The sequence below is a fragment of the Protopterus annectens genome, chromosome 2.part0 (assembly GCF_019279795.1).
Source record: "Protopterus annectens isolate FY-2018-M chromosome 2.part0, PAN1.0, whole genome shotgun sequence".
Lineage (NCBI taxonomy): Eukaryota > Metazoa > Chordata > Ceratodontiformes > Protopteridae > Protopterus > Protopterus annectens.
In genome coordinates, this window is record NC_056728.1 from 227,549,974 (window position 1) to 227,572,827 (window position 22,854).

Sequence of the window (22,854 nt, forward strand, 5' to 3'; positions counted from 1 at the left end):
ATCAGATATTAGGAAATTGATGATTATCTGTTACAGTTCTTTCTTGATGTTCTTGAGGGCTCCATTTTTGCTTATTGCAAATGTTTCGGCAATGAAATAACTTTTCAAAACAAGTTATGTGAAACTGTTGTAACAAATTAGCATTTTATTCCTTTAGATCGAACTATAATAAAGTAAAATGCTTCCATTAAACCATCATGATATACTAAGAGAGAATGGCTGTCAGCATATCCGTGTTTTTTTTCACCCACTCATCAAATGTCCTGGATTTAGGGTTTAACTTCCATGTTAATTCTTTGTTATAGTCTGATTTTATCTTGAAGAAACGAAACATATTAGCCATTGCTTTATATTTCGCTGAGTTTTGTTTCTCATAATCTTCAATAGATATCTGTAAATAGTAGAAAAATCCAAAAATTAACAAGCAGAGTTTGATGGAAATAGGCTTTAATTTTTGCATATCCTAGATATTAAAATAGAGCTTGTAAAATGCAAAATTCATAACTACAACCATATATTTTTTAAGAGTTGTTTTTCTAGTTGCGTTAAATATGGAGAACAACTAGTTACCACTGAATTAAACTATTATTCCCACATGTGGTCAGCAGTATACCCAACATAGCCCCCCCCCCCCCAGTGCGTGGACGTACCTTTTTCCATTAGAGAGTGATTGTTTGGACATCATGATAGAGTTACCGTCAGATGGATGAAAGTCAGGGAGGTGACTTCCAAGTTATTTATATTGTCTGGTATTTTATATAATGCCTTACATCCCCAGTGATGCACAAGTTTGCAGTGATACTGGTGTAGTGCAATATGTTAGCACTGGTATTTTGTATAATGCCCTTCATCCCAGTAGTACACAAGTGTGCAATGATATTGGTGCACTACAACACACTAGTACTGGTATTTTATATAATGCCCTACATACCTCATTGTACATGAGTTTGCAATGATACTGGTACACTGCAGCATGCCAGCACTGGTATTTTACTTCATGGCCTACATCCCAAGTTGTGCACTAGTGTGGAATGATACTGGACACTGCAATATACTAGCTCTGGTGATTCCTTTAATGCCCTACATTCCTAGTGGTGTACACATATGCAGTGGTACTGGTGCAGTGCAACATGCAGCACTAGTATTTTATATAATGCCCTACATCTTCAGTGATGCACAAGTGTGTACTGATACTGGTGCACTGCAACATCCTAGCACTGGACTTTTATACTATACTCTGCATCCCAAGTGGTGCACTATTGTGTGGTGATATCAGTGAAGTGCAACATGCCAGCACTGGTATTTGATATAATGGCCTACATCCCTAGTGATGCACATGTGTATGATGATATAGATGCAGTGCAAAATGATAGCAGTGATATTTTATATAATGCCCTACAATCTCAATGGTAAATGAGTGTACAGTGAGTGATACTAGTACACTGCAACATGTTAGCACTAGTGTTTTATATAATGGCCTACATCCCTAATGGTGTTTGAGTATGCAATGATACTGGTGCAGTAAACATGCAGCACTGGTATTTTATATAATGCCCTACATCCTTAGTGATGCACAAGTGTACTGATACTAGTTCACTGCTATAATGCTGTAATGCTGTACACACAAAGTGGTGCTCAAATGTGCAGCGATATTGGTGCAGTGCAACATGCCAGCAGTGGTATTTTATATAATGACTTGCATCCCTAGTGGTGCACAAGTGTGTGTAGTGATATTGGTGTAGTACAACATGCTAGCACTGGTATTTTATATAATGCCCTACATCCTCAGTGGTTAGTATACAGTGTTAGTGGTGCACTGCAAAATGCTTGTACTGACATTTTATATAACGTCCTACATTGACTGTGCATGAGTGTGTAGTTATACTGGTGCACTGCAATATGTTACCACTGATATTTTATATAATGCCCTACATCCACAGTGGTGCATAAGGGTGCACTTTGATAGTGGTGCACTACAACACTCTAGCACTGGTATTTTACATAATGCTGCATATCCTCAGTGGTACAAGAGTATGCAGTGATAGTGTTGCACTGCAATATGTTAGCACTATTATGTTATATAATTTCCTACTTTCTCAGTGGTGCACAAGTTTGCAGCAATACTTGTGCACTGCAAATGTTAATACCAATATTTTATATAATGCAATACATCCTTAGTATTGCTTAAGACCGCAGTGATACTGGTGCACTGAAACATGTTAATACTGATATTTTATATGGTGTTATACATCCATAGTGGTGCATAAGTGCACACTGATATTGGTGCACTGCAGCATACTTTCACTTTGTCAAAATTCCTGCGCCCATTATTATCATTCCTAGTGTCCGCTGAGAAGTGATTGCAGCAGCACCTGTCCTTCGCCTGAAAGCCCTTGACCATTAATTGAATGCAGCCACCAGTTCCATTTAGAAGTACCATTCTTCTTCATGTGAGCTCGTGATATGTAAAACAGCAGGGAGGGGGAGTGTTCATTACCTGGTGATATGCAAAACAGCAGGGAGGGGGAGTGTTCATTATAAGGCAGAAAGTACAAGCAGTTGTAAAAGGTGAGTGGGCTTAGTAGAATAACTGAATGCTAACGATTTGATTATGGGTGATAAACAGTTTTTGTAATAAAGGAGACAACTTTTCATTAACCATGAGAAGCTGGAATACTGCATGTCTACATAAGAAGGGATGGCAAATGTATGCTATTCAAAGAAAAGAGCGGATGCCTCCAAAAGAATGCTCTGAAAAATCAGTAGGGCTTCCATAGCATACACTAAAGAATAGTTCTGACACACTTCTAGATAGAAAAACTATTCTCTCTAATCAAATCTGACAGTTTCATTTCCAGAAGAAATTCATTTCTTTCCTTATGGAATTTGTTGACTGGGAAGGTTCAAGTGTGCTGAGCCCAATTTCAGCAGAGGCTTAGGGAGACAAGCTCCACCAGTGGTAATACAACATTTAGACAGTTACTGAAAAGCAGCAACAGTAAAAATCATTCAATGTAAGTAATACAATATTCAGACAGCATTGTAGATAAGATCTCATAGTAATGAATACAGTCTTTACAGATGGCGAGAATTGATGAGCGGAGAAATCCGATTAGGAGGAGATGAGAAGTAGTGCTATTAAGCTTAGCTTTTGGAATTAAAAAAGTTCCAGTTTAAAAAAGGGTGCCTAGTTTGTAGGTGAATTTGAAGAGTGCCATTTCAATACAGGTGTCAAATTTTACCTTGAAATGAGAAGACTGTCTAAGGCTTGTGTTAGGTTGACATCTGTAATCTGAATAGTGCTGCAAATGTACTTTGGGGGATCAAGCAAGCTGAAAGTGTGTCTGTGTCTGTGTCTCTGTGTGTGTGTGTGTGTGTGTGTGTGTGTGTGTGTGTGTGTGTGTGTGTGTGTGTGTGTGTGTGTGTGTGTTTTACGTTGGTATGAGAACTAGACCAAGGAACCCTTTTCAATTATAACCTAAACATGATACAAGATAAAGTATACATGTCATGGAATAAAGCAAATAACCAAAACAATTACAAAACAACATGTTTTAACTTGCACAACACAGAATACAGTGTCATAATGGGCACAAAGCAAGCTAACAGACTGGTTCAAGGAGAACAAAATATGTCACACAGGAATTTGAAAAAATCCACAACCGTTATTCAGGGATTAGTTCAGCTATTTATATTTTGCACAATGGACTGATTGAAGTCAGTTATATCTGATATGATGGCATGTGCCCAGTAAGAGGTCTTAGGTACACACAGAAATCCTCAGGCGCTATTACTGCATGTAAGAGGACATATGTGGTGAATAACAGCATTGTTAATGTTGCAAGTAGAAATGCTACTCATCATGGGAGGGAATTGGATAACAGATACAAAGAATTTTGATACAAAATTACAAAAATATAGGGATAACGGGAGCGCTGGGGAAAATAAATAAAAGCTGCCTACCTTTGCATCCCGTATTTTCTTTCCAGTATGTTTTGATAGAATTGTAGCCATCTCCTCTGTAGTTACTTCATCAGTATGAAGGTTGATATTTTTTCCAATATATTGTTCTTGTGACTTGAGAATGCTCAACACCATGGGTCCCAAGTCTGCTACTGACATACACCGTACTGGAACGTCTTCCATTGGTATGGCTTAAAAAAAAAAAAAAAAAAGTGGAAGAGGTGCTAAATTAAAACCATCAAGTTAATATCTAGCTATCAACTTCAGAGCATCAACAACAGATTGTGAAGGCCTGACCCAAAACACAGTCTTCAAAGCATAAATAAGTCTGTAAGTTCAGGTGAGCTGACTAGGACTTCTTTTCCATCACATGGGCAAAAAACACAGGGTGGTACAGGCAGAACCAGCTGTTATGTATAGAGCCACGCTATCAGAAAGTTAATATCTAAGGTATCAGTCTAAAATCAAATTGTCCAAGTTTGAACTGGAATTTCCATTACATGTTTATCCAGAAAGTATACAGCAATGCTTGAAATGATTGGCCTAACTGTGTGCATCTGTGTACCTGTAGCCAATCCAGCGTGCCATGCACTCCTCAGTGAGATCATTTAACTTGTATCCCAAATGTAAGAGCTGTGCCTCCCTGTGGAACTCTGGCAGCCTGACTCTTCCAACTCCTCACCCCCTCGGATGGGTGTGCTGGTATCAACTATCACTTCTATCCTTCCTGGATGCCTCCTCCAGCTCCTGACCAGTCGTCAAACATGGGACATCTGGTGTGTATTCTGGACCAAAACCTGTACTCCAAGAGAGCTGGCTTTTTATTTTGATATAACTAGCTATCCAGCAGGGGTTTATACACAGGTAGAAATTATTTCCCAGTGGTCATATCTCATAGAGTACCCTTAAAGTAAATATCTTAACATGCTATGCATGTGTTAAAGCAGAGCAATGCTATTTTAAGTGTTTCAGAATTCAGTTCCCTTGTTCTGGGTTTATATGAGACAGTACAGCTTAGAACTTTACCTTAACTATGCCAAGGTTTTAACACATGCTTGTTTCAGACAAATCACAAACTCACATACTCATATCATTTTTACATGTTCTAATGCAGCAGAGACATTTCACATAGGTTGGTACTAGGCTATCGGCCCTAGGGCCAATGCAAGCCTAGCCATAACAATTCTCTGGATATTTCTTCCCACAATATTTACTTCTCCAGGCCCCTGTCTAGCAGGGCGGCTGACATGATCCCCGGGGTGAATTTCCTATCTCCCATCCAATCATCAAGGTTCCTTTTGAAGAGGGCCAAAGAGGTGCTCTGCTTGATATGTATGGGCAGTCTATTCCAGAGTATGGGGAGTCTCTGGGTCAGGAACCTATCCCTCCAGCACATGTATTGCTCTGCCAGTCTGGCAGAATAGAGGTATATCTGAGAGTGTAGCAACTGCATGACATGGCTGCTTTTCTAGTCAATAAGCTACAAACTAGAGCAGGTTTCAAATTGTTGAGTTATAGCCACTGACATTGTACTTGTTGAGAGGATCTGGCGACAGAAAATGACGACCCTGATTGTGATTCGTGTCAGTGCTTGTAGTCATTCTTTGCATGTGATCTTTTCTCTCCACAGCTGTGCAACTGGGGGTGTTAGAATATTAAAGTAAGGTGTATGTGGGGGTGACCTCCACCATATGGGAGTTACAGAGGGCTTGTCTCTTGCAACAAATGTTTGATCAAGTTGAAGTTTTAAGACATTGGTTTTGTCTGGTTGACTTTTCATGGACTTTTAATTTAATGAGGATTAGATGTAGCCTCTGATATACATCAGGGATTCATGTATAAATATTTATACAATACATGTTTATTGAAACCCTTAGGACCAAGAACAAAATAATTTACAAACCAGGTAAGCACACATGACATTCAGTTCCTTTTCTTGAATGATCTAGGAACAATGTATTGTTAAGTAAATTTCTCACAATTACAGAGTGGACAAATGGACATTGTGGAAATCAGATTCAGAACTGCTGCATAGTCTGGCTCTAGCAGCATATGGTGATAATAAATAGATTTATGAAAATCACAGAGGTTACTCTCACCACACATTAACCTGCAACTGAACACATAAATGACACTATAAAATAAAGTAGAAATGCCACGCCAGACCACAGACAGAAAATAATGAAACACTTGGGTGATGTAATAACTTTTATTGGACTGACTTGAGTTCTATAATATACCCTCAAAAGATTTCAGACTAACACAAACACTTCATCAGGAATTAGGATTTACTGACGCTAGATATAGTTATTTAATAGGCTTCCTATAGAAATATCAGCACTCAAAATGCTGAGTGCCGAAAAGCTGGAAAAAACAAAGACCAAAAGTGCAGGAGAAAAATGAATCTTTAAAATTGCACTTCACTTTAAAACTTCTTTTAGCAGAGCAGCAAGCCCCCCCCCCCCCCCACAACCACTCACACCCCTGAATGTTTCTGTACCAGCTCTGAGATTACCATACCTTGCAGAAAAGGGAATATTCTGAGAACTGGCATCTTGCACTTAGTAAGTCCAATCTTTCGGCCATTCAGTCTCTGTATTTTAGGATTTGTTCTAGCAGGCCCTGACATTTTCAAATGGTTACCAATTTAATACCCACTTGTACTTGAAAATACCACTGTGAGAAAATCTCATTGTGCTGTTCACCTAAATGTGCAGCTTAACACTGTTATGTTCTTATCACATGCTAGACTACACACAGCAATAACCACAGAAATGCTTTTAGAAGCTGTGAAGCATTTCTCACTGAAACACAACAGCAGCAGACCGAAGTGTTTACCAGTTTTTAAAATTGTTAATTGGACAAAGGGGCAGTTAGCTTCGGGCTGCTGTATTTGTGGCAACACCCACTCAAGGGATCTCAATTTCATTTGTAACATAAAAAGAACATGTTGGAGGGAGAAATACCTCTTCTAGGGAGCCAATTTCCACTGTACATAAAGCAAATTACTTCTTACTCTATTCAAATACAGTATGGATGAATGGTTGGGAAACTGCAGATTCACCCCAGTTTAGCACCCATGGCCCTCATGGATATAGGTAACAAGTAAATGTCCTAGCATATCCTTGTTCTGCCAGTCTCTGGGTTATTTAGATGCAAAATATAATGGCTAAAAACCACCATGGCAATATTAGGCTAGACTAGACTTCTTAAGAGTCTCATAGATCAATAGCCTAGTAAATACCTATGAACCTATAAATGCTAAGAATTTTACAACTTTCAAAACTGTAAAGCAGTTTGTGCATCTACTCTTTTTTTCTGCAACTAGTACTGCATGAGAGGAACTGAAACTTTATGTATAGCACAGCAAATTATGATTGGGTCTATAATCATAACCAACTTATTATCTCTTCAAGACATAGATGACAAGAAATTCACCACTCCTGCAGTAAATCATGGCATCCTTATCAAGAGCACATAATAAAGGTCATGATCAGTAAATCATGATTCATTTTAGTACAGCAAGCCTTATCTGCTGCATGTATTACTATTTACAGACTAAAAAAATGAAAAAAAAGTGTAAAAGTGGAAAGTGTTTCACTTGGAAAAAAAACACATTTAGCACTGCCATACAGATAGTTAGCAGAAACAAACTGTCTCTCTGAAGAGTGAACAGCTTTAAAAGCTGTCAGACACTTCATTCAGCAAATTTTTTGTTTACGTGCGTGACAAAGTAACATTCTAACAGCTTTTAAGGCACCTTCTGCCATTGTTCTGTGCCAGCCAATTTGTCAGTTCCCAGCATGAAACTCATGTTAAAGCACTTAGGAGTGCTTAAAAGCTTGTTGCACACTTCACTGATATCAGAAAGGTGCTTACTAAGTTTGTCTTTTTCCTGTGTTTGGAGTAAAAGCACTCTGCTTTATGCACTACAAAGAATTATGACTGGGTCTGTCCTGTCATAATGAAAAAGTTATGTCTACTCCCCACACTCCCTGCTAATTATATATACTAACTCCAAGATCAAAAATTCCCTAGGGAAAGGGAGTATTCCCCCATCCAGGGATTGTCGATCTAGATATCTCACAAAGCCAGTGTGCCAAACAGTCACAGCCCTTAAGACTAAACAACACACCTGATACACTTGTAATAGGTGACTCTATCGTCAGGCACACTGACGTCCTGCTCACCAGGCTGAACAAGGAGAGGGTCACGGTGAGCAGCCTATCGGGCTCTAGGATCCGCCATATAACACAAGCACTCAGGTCACTCCAAGGCAAGTACAAATATGACTCAGTCATTGTCCATGCTGGTGTGAATGACCTGAGATGTACCTCCCTGGACTACATGAAAAGAGACATAGAGGAGCTCTCTGAGCATGTAGCCCAGGCCGGTATGACCCTGACCTTCAGTAGCATCTTACCCTCACCAAGAATGATGCCACAATATGAAGACAAGAGGATCAATTTCAACAATTGGCTTAAGTACTGGTGTCATTCAAAGGGGATCCAATGCCTGTCAGCTTGGGATGATATGCTCGACAAGCCACGGTGCTTTGCTAGGGATGGCTTGCACCTGTCACCCCTGGGCTTTCAGATATTGGCAAAGGCTCTTGCTACCCCCATAGTGCCTTTTTTAGGCAAGGCTCAAAAGACAAACCCACCTCCATAGGTATCACAAGGGATAAGAAACTAAGAGTAATGCTACTCAATGCCAGAAGTCTAAACCTCAAGATGCACACACTCGAAACTCTCCTTAGCATGGAGAACATCGATATCTGTGCAGTAAAAGAAACCTGGTTCAGGGCTCCCGAGAGCACCCCAGCACTACCAGGTTATACCTCATACCATGCTTTTTGGCCCCAAAACTTGGACCGAACCACAAAAGGAGGGGGAGTATCGATATTCATCAAAGATACCCACACCTCCAGGTTGGTGGAAAAGCATGAAGCATCAGAGACTATCCATGTGCAACTAACAGTGGGTAAAACTGCCTTCCAGTTTATAGCCTGCTACAGACCACCCTCCCAAACCCAGGAACCCCACTCGGCCTTCCTGAGAACATTGGAAAATATGAAGGTCTCTCCAAACACCATTATATTGGGCGACTTCAACTACCCAAACATAGACTGGGAGCATTACTCTAGCTCCAACACCCTAGCCCAAAGGTTCCTAGAATTTATAAACTCAAATGCTATGGAACAACTTGTTACCACTCCCACAAGAGGGGAAAACATACTGGACCTGATCATCACCAATATGGGGACTCTATGCTCCAGACCAGAAGTGTATCCCTCACTGGTAAGATCAGACCATAAACTAATCTCACTGGATATTCACATCCCGACCCCACCCCCTGCCCAGAAAACCACAGTGAAAAACTTCTCTAAAGCAAATTTCACACTCCTCAAAACTGAGGTGGAATCCTTCAAAGCCCCCGGGCCTGTGGAATATACAGCCTAGACTGCAGAATCCTTTATAAACGCATCCTATGAACACCTTCAGGAATGCATGGATCATGCGATCCCAAATAAAACCAAGACCCAGTCCTCCAAAGGCAGATGTCCTGTCTGGTGGACCCCAGCCATTAACAAACTATACAATAGAAGGAGGAAGCTACTAAATGATAGAGCAAAATCCCAAAAAGGGAAGGCATCACTGATCCAGTATTAGCAAAAATCTACGGGCACTCATAAAATCGTCTAAGGCCAGCTTCGAGAGAAAAATTGCACGACACTAAGGATAATCACATGGCTTTCTTTAGTTATGTTAGGAACCTGGGTGGTAATTCCCAGATATGCTCAGAATTAGTCCAAAATGACAAAAAATACACCGAACCCACAGACATTGCCAACATCCTAGCTGACAGGTTCAGCACAAACTTCTTCCCCCCCTCCCCACCAAAAGGGCAAATATCTATCCCAGCAGAGTGCTGCCCCCCTGACATCTCAGATGCTCAGGTAAGAGCCGCCCTCTCCAAAGCAAAAAACACAGCATCAATGGGACCAGACGGTGTCCCGGGCTGCGTTCTCCATGAACTCCAAGAAGAGCTAAACCCAAACATAAAACTACTGTTCAATCTCAGCCTTACTACAGGATATGTGCCCAAAGAGTGGCGTACAGTAACAGTGGTCCCTCTCCATAAAGGTGGTGCCTCAACGGATCCTGGAAACTATCGCCCCATAAGCCTGACTAGCTTGGTCTGCAAAGCTATGGAAAGGATCATCATGGACCTCTTAAATAAAGATATTGGGGACCTACAGACACTGGATCCTACCCAGTTCGGCTTTGTTAAGGGCAGATCCTGCCTCTTAAACCTGGTTGATTTCTTTGAAACAGTCACCAAGGCCATTGACAAGGGGAAGGTGGTCCACACAGCCTACCTGGACCTCGCAAAAGTCTTCGATACAATACCCCACTCGGGCATTATAGATAAGCTCACCAGCTTAAATATAAACCCCTATGTCACTAGATGGATTGCAAACTGGCTCAAGGACAGAACCCATATGGTTAGAATTGCTGGAGCCATGTCAGACTCCAAACCAGTTACAAGTGGTGTCCCACAAGGCTCAGTCCTGGGACCTCTTGTTTGGCATATATTTCTCGGAGGTACAGGCCAACACGGAAGGACTGTGGCTGACCAAGTTCGCAGATGACTGCAAACTGGGCGCCATAATCGACTCTCCAGCCGACACAAGCATCCTCCAAAAGGGCCTCATAGAAACAGACAACTGGTGCCAGAGCCATGGCCTTAAGCTAAATGCCAAAAAGTGTATAGTCATCCCCTTTGGCAAAAACAAAGTGCCCACAAATTACCACATGTGATAATCCATTAAGTACAGAAGAAGTAATTAGGGACCTGGGGACCCAAGTTGATAGCAATCTCTCACTTGACAACCACGTGGCCAAAGTGGTTAGAAAAACATTTTATATAGCCCACCTAATCATGAATTCACATCTAGATCAGGGGAGGTCATCGTGCCTCTTTATTCATCCCTCATCAGGCCCATAATTGAGTACAATCCCCCTTTTGGGATGTACCATACCAGACCTGCAGCAACTGGAAAGACCCCAAAAGTACCTCACCAAGAGGATCAAAGGGCTCAAACAGATGCCATATGCTGTCCAGTTAAAGAAACTCCAGCTCTACTCAGTGGCATACCACCTGCTCAGAGGTGATCTGTGCCTGACGTATAAAGCCATGTCCAACCCGGAATTAATGGACATGCTGTACCTCAGAAAATCCAAATCCCATCGAGCTACGCGCTTCAGAGACTTGAATCTCAGCACTGAAATAAATAGGACATGCTGGAGGGACAGATGAATAACCCAGAGGCTCCCTTCACTCTGGAATAAAATCCCAGTCCAGGTTAGGCAGAGTCCCTCATTGACTCTCTTCAAGAGGAATCTTGATGAGTGGATGGGAGATCATAGGTTTACCCTGGGTATCACTTCTGTGTCACTGTTAGACAGAGGCACAGTATACTCACCTCGAAAAAGGGCATAGCAACATAAATTTAAAATGGGTGGCGAAAGTCGAAAACACATTCTGGCTAGGCTTATAAATGCCCTAGGGCAGATAGCCTAGTATGAACCTATGAACCTATAATACCTGTTGACCATCTGCATATGTTGACCTTTTGTGGTTAATTAATCTGCCATTGACCCATATGTATGTGTGTGTATATATATATATATATATATATATATATATATATATATATATATATGTGTGTGTGTGTGTATGTATATATATATATATATATATATATATATATATATATATATATATATATATATAGATACACACAGACACAGTATATATATTACAACAACAAAGACACTGAAAATCGAACAGCCTAAAGGCTGAAAATGCCAAACCTCGAAGTCGCTACGCCCCCTGCTAATTATATACACCAATTCCAAGATCACACTACAGTGAGGAAAGAACAAATATTCCGATCTTCACTGTACAAGTACATCATTTAAAGGCATTTCCAACAGTAAAGCCATTTGATGTTCAGTCTCTCCGATTTCGTAATAGGAACCCTATATATATATATATATATATATATATATATATATATATATATATATATATATATATATATATATATATATATATATATATGGGTCTATATTGTAATGTCAAACATTTAATTGTTCGAAGCACTAAAGATCGAAGTTTAGTGATCGAACTGTTAAAAGGTTGAATCGCTATAAAAATATTTTTAAAAGAAAAAAGAAAAACAAAAGGGTGTAAGCAGGGGCAAGTCCCCCGTGCACCCCCCACTCTTTAAATATACCAACTCCGAGATCACGCTACAGTATAGGAAATGGAAATCTTCCAATTCCACACTCTACTGCACTGAAGTGCGATCACGGAGTTGGTATATTTAAGCAGCAGCCGGGGGGGGGTGCAGGGGGGCTTGCCCCCCTGCTTACAGCCTTTAGTTTTTCTTTTTTTCTTTGAAAAATATTTTTATAGCGATTTGACCTTTTAACAGTTCGATCATTAACGTTCAATCTTTAGTGCTTCGAGCTATTAAACGTTCGACAATATAATATAGACCCACACACACACACACACACACACACACACACACACACACACACACACACACACACACACACATATATATATATATATATATATATATACACACACACACACACATATATATATATATATATATATATATATATATATAAATATATATATATATATATATATATATATATATATATATATATATACATAGATACATATATATATATATATGTATACACACACACACACAAACACAGATAGCTATATACTTTTATTTAGTACTTCTTAAAAGTCCATAGCACCTTGTCTCCTAGACTTTCAATGGGACAAACCACATTTATTATAACATTCTTTTAAATATTATTTTACATTTATTAAGTCATTGGCTACAATCAATTAAAAGTAAAAATATGCACTAATTAATTTCTTCATTCAGTTCAGTGGCTGAAAGGTTTTACATTTTAGAATAAAGTAACATTGTTTCTTTAAAAAACAATGTTTTGCTTCTTCTCTCATCCCTGTGGCTGAAAAGTTTGATATGTCAAAATAAAATAACTTTCTATAATTAAAAAAAAATGTTTTGCTTCTTCTCTCATGTAATTGGACCTATATAATAATACTTGTGAACCTAAAGTTATGTCTTGCACCATTTCCACAGTGTTTTGCAATGTGACTACTGCAGCATCAAAACTTACTAACATTAGAATGTTCCAGTGTCAGATCCTCCAAGAGGGTCTAGCTTAGACAAACTTACGGCATCAGGATTACAGTCTAAAGCTGAATGCCAAAGAATGAAGCATAATACAGTTTGGGAAACAGGTACTCACACACACTTATATAAATGACAACCCTTAAAATACACCCTGTCATTAAAGATCTGGGCACCTTTGTGGATAATGACCTCTCCTTTGACCACCAAGTATCCTCTGTCAATAGGAAAGCCTTCTACTTCATCTAATGGATTATTAAGGGTATCTCCTATAGGTCAAAAGAGGTCACCATTCCCTTCTACTCATCTTCCATCAGGCCCATATTAGCATGCAATGTACACTTCATTACCTACCTACCCAAATGCCTAATCCCACCTGAAAAAAATGTTTCCTCACTAAAAAAATCTTAGGTATAAGTTCCCTGTGTTACCCAGATTATCTAGAAAGCTCAGTATCTCTTCTCTGTTTACCAAGTGGTGATTTTTACATGGCCTACAAAGCTGTAAATGACCAGTCCTGCTTGCTATACTATATTTCTGTAAAACTTCTAGTAACACAAGGGACCTAAATCAATATTGTAATATAAGCAGGACTATTTGGAATGACAGATGTCTCTCTCAACATACTACCCCACCTCTGGAACAAGTTACTGCCTTCTGCTAAGCAAAGTACATCCCTCATTTCCTTCAAATCTAATGTAAATAAATGCTTTAGAAACTATAAAATTATCCCTGGCCTAGCCCCCCTCCTACCCTCACTGAAGGATAGGGGAGAGTAACTGGATGGATTTACTAGTGGGATTACATTGGCTAGGCTTAGAAAAGCTTAACTTGTCTATCAACTAATAATAACCTATAAACATATGAATCTGGTGAATTCTTCCTTTTCTGAGAAGGTTGTGCCAGAGAAGCAGATGTTAGAATCAAAACCATTTGGGTAGATTAAGCCGTTGCATTTATTAAACATCTGTGGCAAGGCTGTGAGGCTGGATGAAATCCTTCTGAAAATGTGGAAGTTGTCAGGCACTGTTGGGTTGTATTAGAGTTGTGAGGAAGGCTGGGACAGTACCACCGAACTGGTGCAGTGGAGTAGGTGTCTATTTTCAAAAAGGGGGTCAGGAGGGGGTTTTCCAGTGATAGAGGGATCATGCTCCACAGCATCCATGGAAAAGCTTATGCCAGGTTGTTGGGAAGTAGACTTCATCCAATGGTTGCATCTGTGATTTGGAAGGAACAGTGTAGACAATAGTAATTCCCATTTGTTAACCAGGTAGGTCCAATGAACACACAGCCCTTTTTCATGGGCATCCTGGAAGCAATGCCTGCTTAAGTGACTTACTCAAGGTCAAACAGTAGGCAAATGAGGGCTGTGGGAATCAAACCCCATACTACAGGCACTACAGCTGACGGGTTTAATCCTCTTCACCAACTGACAGAATCCATGGAAAAATGGATTAACTCTATGTCCTTGCAGACACTGGAGGGGTCATGGGCATTCACCTGTTCTACCTACACATGTTTTGTGGTCTAAGAGAAGGCATGCGGACATGTTCTGTAGTATGTCTTGTGTAAGGTGCTGCAACAGTATGGCCATCTGGTCCTCATATTTGACAAGTGAGGCTTGCATCCTCATTACTGGTATTAATTCAGAAATATAAAATATAGAAATTAATGTCTATTTAAGGTGGGTGGAGAACTCCAAAGCTGCATCTTGTCCACCTTCCTGTTTGTAGATTTCATAGACAGGAGGGTATGAGGGTTGGATCTTTGTTGTTTACAACTAATGCTGTCTTTTTAGCCTCAAAGGACTGTGATCTCCAGCCTTTACTAGAGTGATGCATTGCTGAGTGTGAAATGGTTGGGATGAAAATTAGCAACTCCATATTATAGGTGATGGTTTTTGCTCTCCCAGAAATTAGTGGAATTTTCTCTGCTAATGATGGAAGAGGTGCTACCTTAGGAGGAGGAATTTAAGTCTGTTATGGCCTAGTTTACAGGTGAGGGCAAAGGTGATTAGTAGTTTGACCATTTGACTGGTGGAGCTGTAGCAGTACTGCAGGCATTGTAGTCTACTGTGGTGCTGAGAGTAGGAAGTGAATCATAGGGTACAACTCTTACTTTACTGGTCAGCATGGATCTCCAATCCTTATCTATGGCCATAAGCTTGTGGTGTTGAGCCCAAGGATGAGATCATGAAGTACTTGCCGTCAGTGACAAAGTAAGTAGCTTGGCAATCTGGGAGGACCTCAAAGTGCATCAACTACTTTTCCATAGGTGAGGATGGTGATGGTACACTGAGATCTCCATCCTTTCACTCCACTCTTGCTTCCCCACCACATTCTAGTACAAAGCTATTTTCACTCTTATTGAGTCACTGGAAAGTTGCCTGGTCCCCTCATTTTTTCAGTCCTGAACTAGATCCAAATTACACAAACTCCTTCACTTGAAGTAGCTGCTCCTCCCTACTCTGCAGACAGCAACCCACACTTTCTCATGAGAAAACCATGACCTCTGATCTGGAAGTTTTTTCTTTTCTGCTGCTTCATATTGAGCAGTAAATTACTCCAGTGTATCTTGGAGATCACAGTCTGTTGAGGCCATAAGTACAACATCCCATGCACATTCAAAGATGCACCCCCAAATATACCAAAAATGAATACAATACAAACCTCATCTCTCACTTTGAAAATATTTGACTTAACAGTATGAAGGCAGACAGAACTTGCTGTGCAAATGCAGGGATCAAATGGCACAGAGACGGGAAACATGGCACCTCATACTTTTGTGGCATTTTTCTATAAATGATTCCATGGTGCACAGTTATGTGCCTTCTCACAGTCCAGAAAGCATATTTTTTTCTATCCTCCAGCCTGCGTCTTTCTGGCCAGCCTGTTGATTGTACAGGCTGCCTGTTTCTCCTTTCTCCCATGGACGTCTCATAGTGATCTGCAGCCAGCATGGATATTTTGGGAGAGGGTGTTGCTGGCAACTGCTTCTGCTTGCTAAGGGGGGTTATGACCTACCTTTATTTCCCCACCCCTGCATTTGTAGACACATCCAAGGGCTACTCCCTTTTGTGGATCACTCCTTCCTCAGGGCATATTTTTAATGAACTCTGCCCACTCTGGAAGGGCACACCCATCCCTCCCTGCCATTGCCTCATACACCTAAGCTGCTAATTGAAACAATGTCATTTGGACCTTAGCTAAGGCTTTATCCCTCTACACAATGGCACTGGCTCACCAAACATATTTTTGAGGAGGAAGGGGCTTGTGTGCCCCTATAGTCCTTAAAGCTATGTTGTGCAGAGTTTTGTACTCCTAGTAGAATGACCTTTGGAAAATTAGTCTAAGAAAAGGGTACCAAAGAGTGATCCGATCCAAAATTTCCCCTTCCTCATTGTATATTTAAAAGATCAGAGATCATTTGTACCAAACAAGGATACCAGAGTCCACTGCTGGAACTAGGTCCCAGGGTGTTGTTTACTGGTATGTGCCTTTTGGCCAGGTGATCTGTGTAGCTTTATGAGCTTTAATGCAAATAACCTGTGTAAATTTGCCCTGTGAGCTGACCACCCACAAGGCAAATAGTACAGTTGAGTGCACTGGTTTTCAAAGTAAAATTTGTATTACTTGTCCAACCATGAATTTTGGGGAACTTTCAGTTGCATTATTGGCAGAATTAAGTATGAATACATTTTTCTTCCTAAAACCCACATATTTATGCTTTTCACTCACCAGTGGTTAATCTCCAATCCCTGGACTTCCCCCATAATCCCTATCATTGTCTTTCTCACAGCTTTTAGTGGACTGTGGGAGAAGTAGGCCTGTGTATCGTTCAGCGTGGTTGGTGGTTGTACAAGGTATACATACGTATGCCCCTTATTGCACTAGTGTGATGTTATGAAGCAACTTTAACTCATACTACTGTGTGTAAATAAACCAACATAGAATTGTGCCAAATTCACATTGTAAATCCTTTACAGACTGCTTCAGTTTCCCACCAAGGATTGTGTCCACAGTGGCAGTGACCCACACCCTTGTCTCAGGATGCAATAGATGGACTTTAGCCACTCAGTCCCAGCCTGCCTGGACAGTCCCCCAGGTTGGGATTTGCTTATCAAATCCTATGCATTGAGTAAAACCTTGGTGCTATTGGTCTGACTCAAATATTGTTCTGTTTTTTTTCTCTATCCTTTTTCCTGCTGTATCTGGTAACCATCAAGCATATCATTATCATCCAAGCCCATTCATTCCCCTGCCTGTGCAATCCCCAGTGAAGCAGAGAGCTGCTTAGCATCTAAGCCCGTCCATTCCCACATACAGGATACTCTCCAGTGAAGCAAAGAGATGCTTATTATCCAAGATTATTCATTCCCATGTCCTGGCTACTCTCCAGTGAAGTGGAGAGCTGTTTATCAACCAAGCCCATTCATTCCCCCTGTCCTGGGTATTCTGCAGTGAAGCAAAGAGTTGACTGGGGTGGCTGGCACAAAAGCAACCTCAGCAGTTATCTGTGTCCTCAATGGCATCTTGCCAGTCAGACTATATTTACAATGGACCCTAATCACTCACCTGGTTACAGTGAAATGGTCATATCACTGCAGCAGCCACCTCTGCCCTCCCCATACCAGTGCATGCTCTCATGCACTAAAGATGAGGGCTACCACATTCACGGCTTGGTAGTCAAATGCCACACCAGAGATATCCTTTGTATCACCACCCCTCGTTTGAAAGATTGTTGCATTGAATAGGTCCCTGTCCATCACCTCTCCTCCCCAAAGATAACCACATCTATCCTCCCCATGCCCACTCTAACAGACATCTGAGATGCCTGGGCTGCCTGAGTCACACTCAGGGTTTTATCCTTCTATCACAACAGAGCTATCCAACTGTTTTTTGTTTGACCTCAGATAAGATCTCATATCTTTACAGATTAATTGAAGATTGACCCACTTTAGAAGCTAATGTATATATTGTACATTATGCTCTGCTTGACTATACATTGTACTGTGCCTGTTCACGTCACTAGAATATATATATATATATATATATATATATATATATATATATATATATATATATATACATATACATACACACACACACACACACACACATTTTTTTCTCTGTAATTAGTCAGAACATCACTGTTATTGCTTACATTTCTGTAATTTTTGTTTCTCAAATATTTTATATTTCACCCAGGCTGAGCCTGAAATTGGCCAATACTGATAAGTCCACTACCCTGGTAAACAAATATAAATTATAAATAGATAAATTAATAGACCTCTCTGAAAACGAACTGTCTACACAGTGGAAAGGACAAATCCTCTATTGAAAAATAATAGAGATGAGATGAGACAGAAGCCTTCAAATACCTCAAGAAAATCAGGAAAAGTCAGATTGCTGCAGTTTTTGAAAAAAGACTTGTGATGAAATGGCACAGTTTAAAGTCAAAGATGATTACTTATGAATGAACAGTAGTTTTCTTTTTTTCACTGAGACAGTGGTGAACATATAAAACACATTTTTCTAAGAAGTAGTAGATTGAAAAAATAGTGTGCATGTGTGTGTGTGTGGGGGGGGGTTCTCAAAAGTCAAGGAAAGACTTAGGGGAAGTTATAGGATAGAGTAAGCTTGGAGAAGATCACCTGTCACTTGTTGAGGACTGACATCTTATTCTGAAGCTTAGAAGAAGACATTCAGTGTGCCCCCCACCCCCACCCCAGACATGCAGGGAACTCTGTTTGCCTCAGATCCTACAACAAATGGAATTTCTTTTCCATCCCACCCAATCCTGTCAGCTGACTAGTTTTAAAAAACAGTCCTGCTTGAGGTATTGACCCTTACTCAGCTTGTCAGGATTTCTAATGTAGTCGGCATGTAACATCTGTCTAGCTCATTACCACTGGTAAAACTCAAACTTGTGAATACTCTGAACACTGGGAGCGGAGAGTTTGGATTGAAACACCTGACAGCTGGTGATTTTTCTCTTTGTAGTACACACTGACAGAACTTATTAATGGCACACTGGAAGCATCTGTTGAAAGTTTTGTTGTATCTTTGTAGTCAGTCCTTACTTGTCACAAAGTAGTCACTTTTCTGGTGATACAACAATAGGATACACAAATGAAACAGAATAAAAAGATAACAGAGAGAACACAGTCACTGAGCAACCCAAAACCTGAGTCTACATATGTATACATACCAATAATATAACCATGTTCATGTCTAAGAACCTGACTTGACATACGTGTACATACTAATAACATAATCATGTTCATGATTAAGAACCTTACTCTACATATGTATACATACCAATAATGTAGCCATTTTTATGTTTAACAACCTGACTTGACGTGTGTATCTCAATAACATAACAGTGTTCATGTCTAAGAATATGAGTCTACATATGTGTACATACCAATAACACAACCATATTAATGTCTACGAACTTGACTCTATCTATGTGTACATATCGATAACAGCCATGTTCAAGTCAAAGAACCTGACTCTACATATGTGTACATACCAATAACATAACCGTGTTCATGTCTAAGAACCTGACTGTACATGTGTGTACATACCAATAACATAACCACGTTCATGTCTAAGAACTTGACTCAACATATGTATACGTATCAATAACATAATCATGTTCGTGTCTAAGAACCTAACTCTACATATGTGTACACATTAATAACAAAACTGTGTTCATGTCTAATCTGACTCTACATATGTGTACATGCCAATAACAAACATGTTCACATCTAAGAACCTGACCCTACATATGTGTACATACCCATAACACAACCATGTTCATGTCTAAGAATCTAACTCTACATATTTGTACACACATAACACAACCATGTTTGTGTCTAAGAACCCAACTCTATGTGTACCTACTAACACAATAATCCTGTTCATGTCTAAGATCCTGACTCTGCATACATGCACAAACCCATAACGTAACCATGTTGATGTCTAAGAACCTGACTGCATATATTTATACATACCAATAGTGTAACCATCTCCATCTGGAGCCTTTTGTGGCTTGGTATGTGTCAACAAATTCTCAAAGTATGCTGGCAGTCTGACACTTGTCATGGGGACATCAATCTCCCTGAAGTATTCTTCCACCTCTCCTTTGCTATCATAGTGTGGCACTTCCAGTTCACCATTTGTCAGTTTCTTGACGTTATCCAAGCCACTGAAAACCACATGCTTAAGCCCCAGACTTTTTGACGTGTCAGCAACCAGTTTGCCCTAAAAAAAAAAAATACAAGTAAGTATTGCCAAGTTACAGAAACATTCATCTGGGATCCATTGTTGTAATTTATATTTCTCGGACAGATGTTCCCTGTCTTGTCTAAAAGGGACTGCTGCTGTGTTACAAGAATTTATTGCATAAATGGAACCAGCCATAATTCACATCTGATTGCAATCAAACATTTCTAAACATATAACAGCAATCAACCATTACTCTGATTTGCTGCACAAGTTTAATACAGCTGTTTTGACATTAGCAGTATTTATGGTAAATTACATATCATATAATGATGGTTTATCCTTAACTGAATCATTCCTCTTCTGGAGGAGGCTGCACTGGGCCAGCAGCATACCTGATAAATGATGGAGGCAAGTGAACTGCCCACTTTGTGATACCAGAGCAGGCCTGGGAGTGACCAGAGATGTTTGAAAGACTTGCCATTAGGACAGGATGCTTATATGCAGTTGACCACCTTGATCAGAAAAGAAAAATATTGTTGGAAACTACTTATCAGCTAGACTGATGGCACCACCAATACACCAATGCACACAAACATGGACACGTATGCCTACATGCATGTGGTTTATGCTGCTACATGATTAACAAGCACAGGGCAATAACCTTGATGCTACCCAGTAGTGAATTAGAGACCTAACAAGTGTTGAATCGACAACAAGATTTTCAGATACTTTTAGTTAGGGATTCAACCAATGACCTAGGGTGACAAAACATATACTTCATAATGCCTCCTTAGCTAATTAAGAAGTGTTTTAAGGCTTTGGAAAAAGTCTGACTTGGGAAAAGTATAGTGGGTTGGTAGCTTTTAAAAATTGGAAAGACGTGACATATATCAGCACAAATTTCTAAATTCTCATCATATCTGTGTGAATTTGCTTTAGCATGTGGGTTCAATGGATGTCTACATATATTAATACTTGAGTGGAACAGAATACCCCTGGTGGAATGTAGACATAGGGGATGGCAGCCCATAATGCCTAGAGATTCATTGCTGAGGGGAAAGGGTGCATAAACAGATGTCTAGTAGAGTATTACCTGTCCAGCAACCTGCTATACTCATTTTGAAGTTGAGGAAATATATATGGCTGGCGCAGTGATGCAGCGGTTAACATTGTCACCTTACAGCAAGAGGTTCCCTTGTTCAATTCTTGGCTGGGTTGCCTTCTGTACATGGCCTGCATTCATGAGAGTTTCCTCCATGTGCTTAGGTTTCCTGCCGCATTCCAAAGGCATGCATCTGGAGCAATTTTCCCCAGGCCTCTGCTGAAAATGAGCTCTGTCCCAGTCAGACTTTTCTGGTAAACAAATGTTAAATATAAATAATTATAATATATATACATATATATATATATATATATATATATATATATATACATATATATTGAACAAAAAGTTAATTTGCTCTGTCAGTAATGAACTCTACAAATTCAGCACTGTGGTATCCCTACAACTATATTACTGCCAATTCTGTGTAAATAGTTCTACATTTTGTGGCCTCTCTGACCCAGGTCATGACTGAAAAGGTTCCATGGACTAGTTTACTTACCCAGTTAACAGATAAATACAGAAATGCAAAACAGAAATTGTCCTTTTCCTTTCAGATTTTATGTGCTATGGGTTTGAGCAGAATAAGGAGGAATGAATAGCTCAGAGTCTACAGAATAACATGTAAAGTGGTTTGGGGTTGCCATATTAGATGAGATGGTCTGAATGTAGTCCATAGGGACAATTTAAATAACTATACAGCATGACATAATAAACCCCAATAGAAGGAGTTAATGGAAATATTATCACACTATCCACAACTGCAAAACATATTATTTATTTACTTTTATTAAAAAGGATAGTCCCAGTGGGATTGGACATTTTTCAGGGCAGACCAAAGATAGTATTTATTCTGACTAGAAGAAATTTCGTCAAGGCACCAGGGAAAAATCCCCTAGGCTTCCATTAGTGGGCATCTGCAGGAAGCTCATGGGAATGGGACAAGATGGAGGAAGAAACATTAAAGGAACAATAGGAGCCTAAAGTTGTTTTTTCTGAAATAACTTAGAATATTGCTGAGCACAGTGATTCTGCAGAGGAATGCCAGAGAGTGGAGCCTTTGTATGAGGATGAAAATCTGCTGGTTAAAAAAATGTGGAAAATGGACATGGTGAGTGAATAGAAAGCCGCCATATCCTGGTCTGATACTTTAAATTGAACAGAAGCTGAAAGTAACCAAGAGGCACTGCTGCCTGAATCTTCACTTTTGTTAGTGGACAGGTCCACAGATGCAGAGATAGTGTGTAATATAATATGAATGCCCTTTTGGACATTGAGGAAAATGGTAGCGATTGCAG

The 22,854-nt window shown here is 39.9% G+C and overlaps 1 protein-coding gene across 1 annotated transcript in view; it reads right to left on the reverse strand.

Moving 5' to 3' along the window:
* Nucleotides 1-119: 119 nt before the first annotated feature.
* Nucleotides 120-22,854, reverse strand: part of LOC122793707 (nmrA-like family domain-containing protein 1) — a 76,439-nt gene continuing 53,704 nt past the window's right edge. Inside the window, exons 3-5 of the mRNA XM_044061922.1 lie at nt 20,241-20,490; nt 3,964-4,154; nt 120-391 (exon numbers count right to left, since the gene is read on the reverse strand). Of these exons, the coding sequence (XP_043917857.1) occupies nt 206-391; nt 3,964-4,154; nt 20,241-20,490 (627 nt within the window). The 3' untranslated portion in view covers nt 120-205. The remainder of the gene's footprint in view (nt 392-3,963; nt 4,155-20,240; nt 20,491-22,854) is intronic.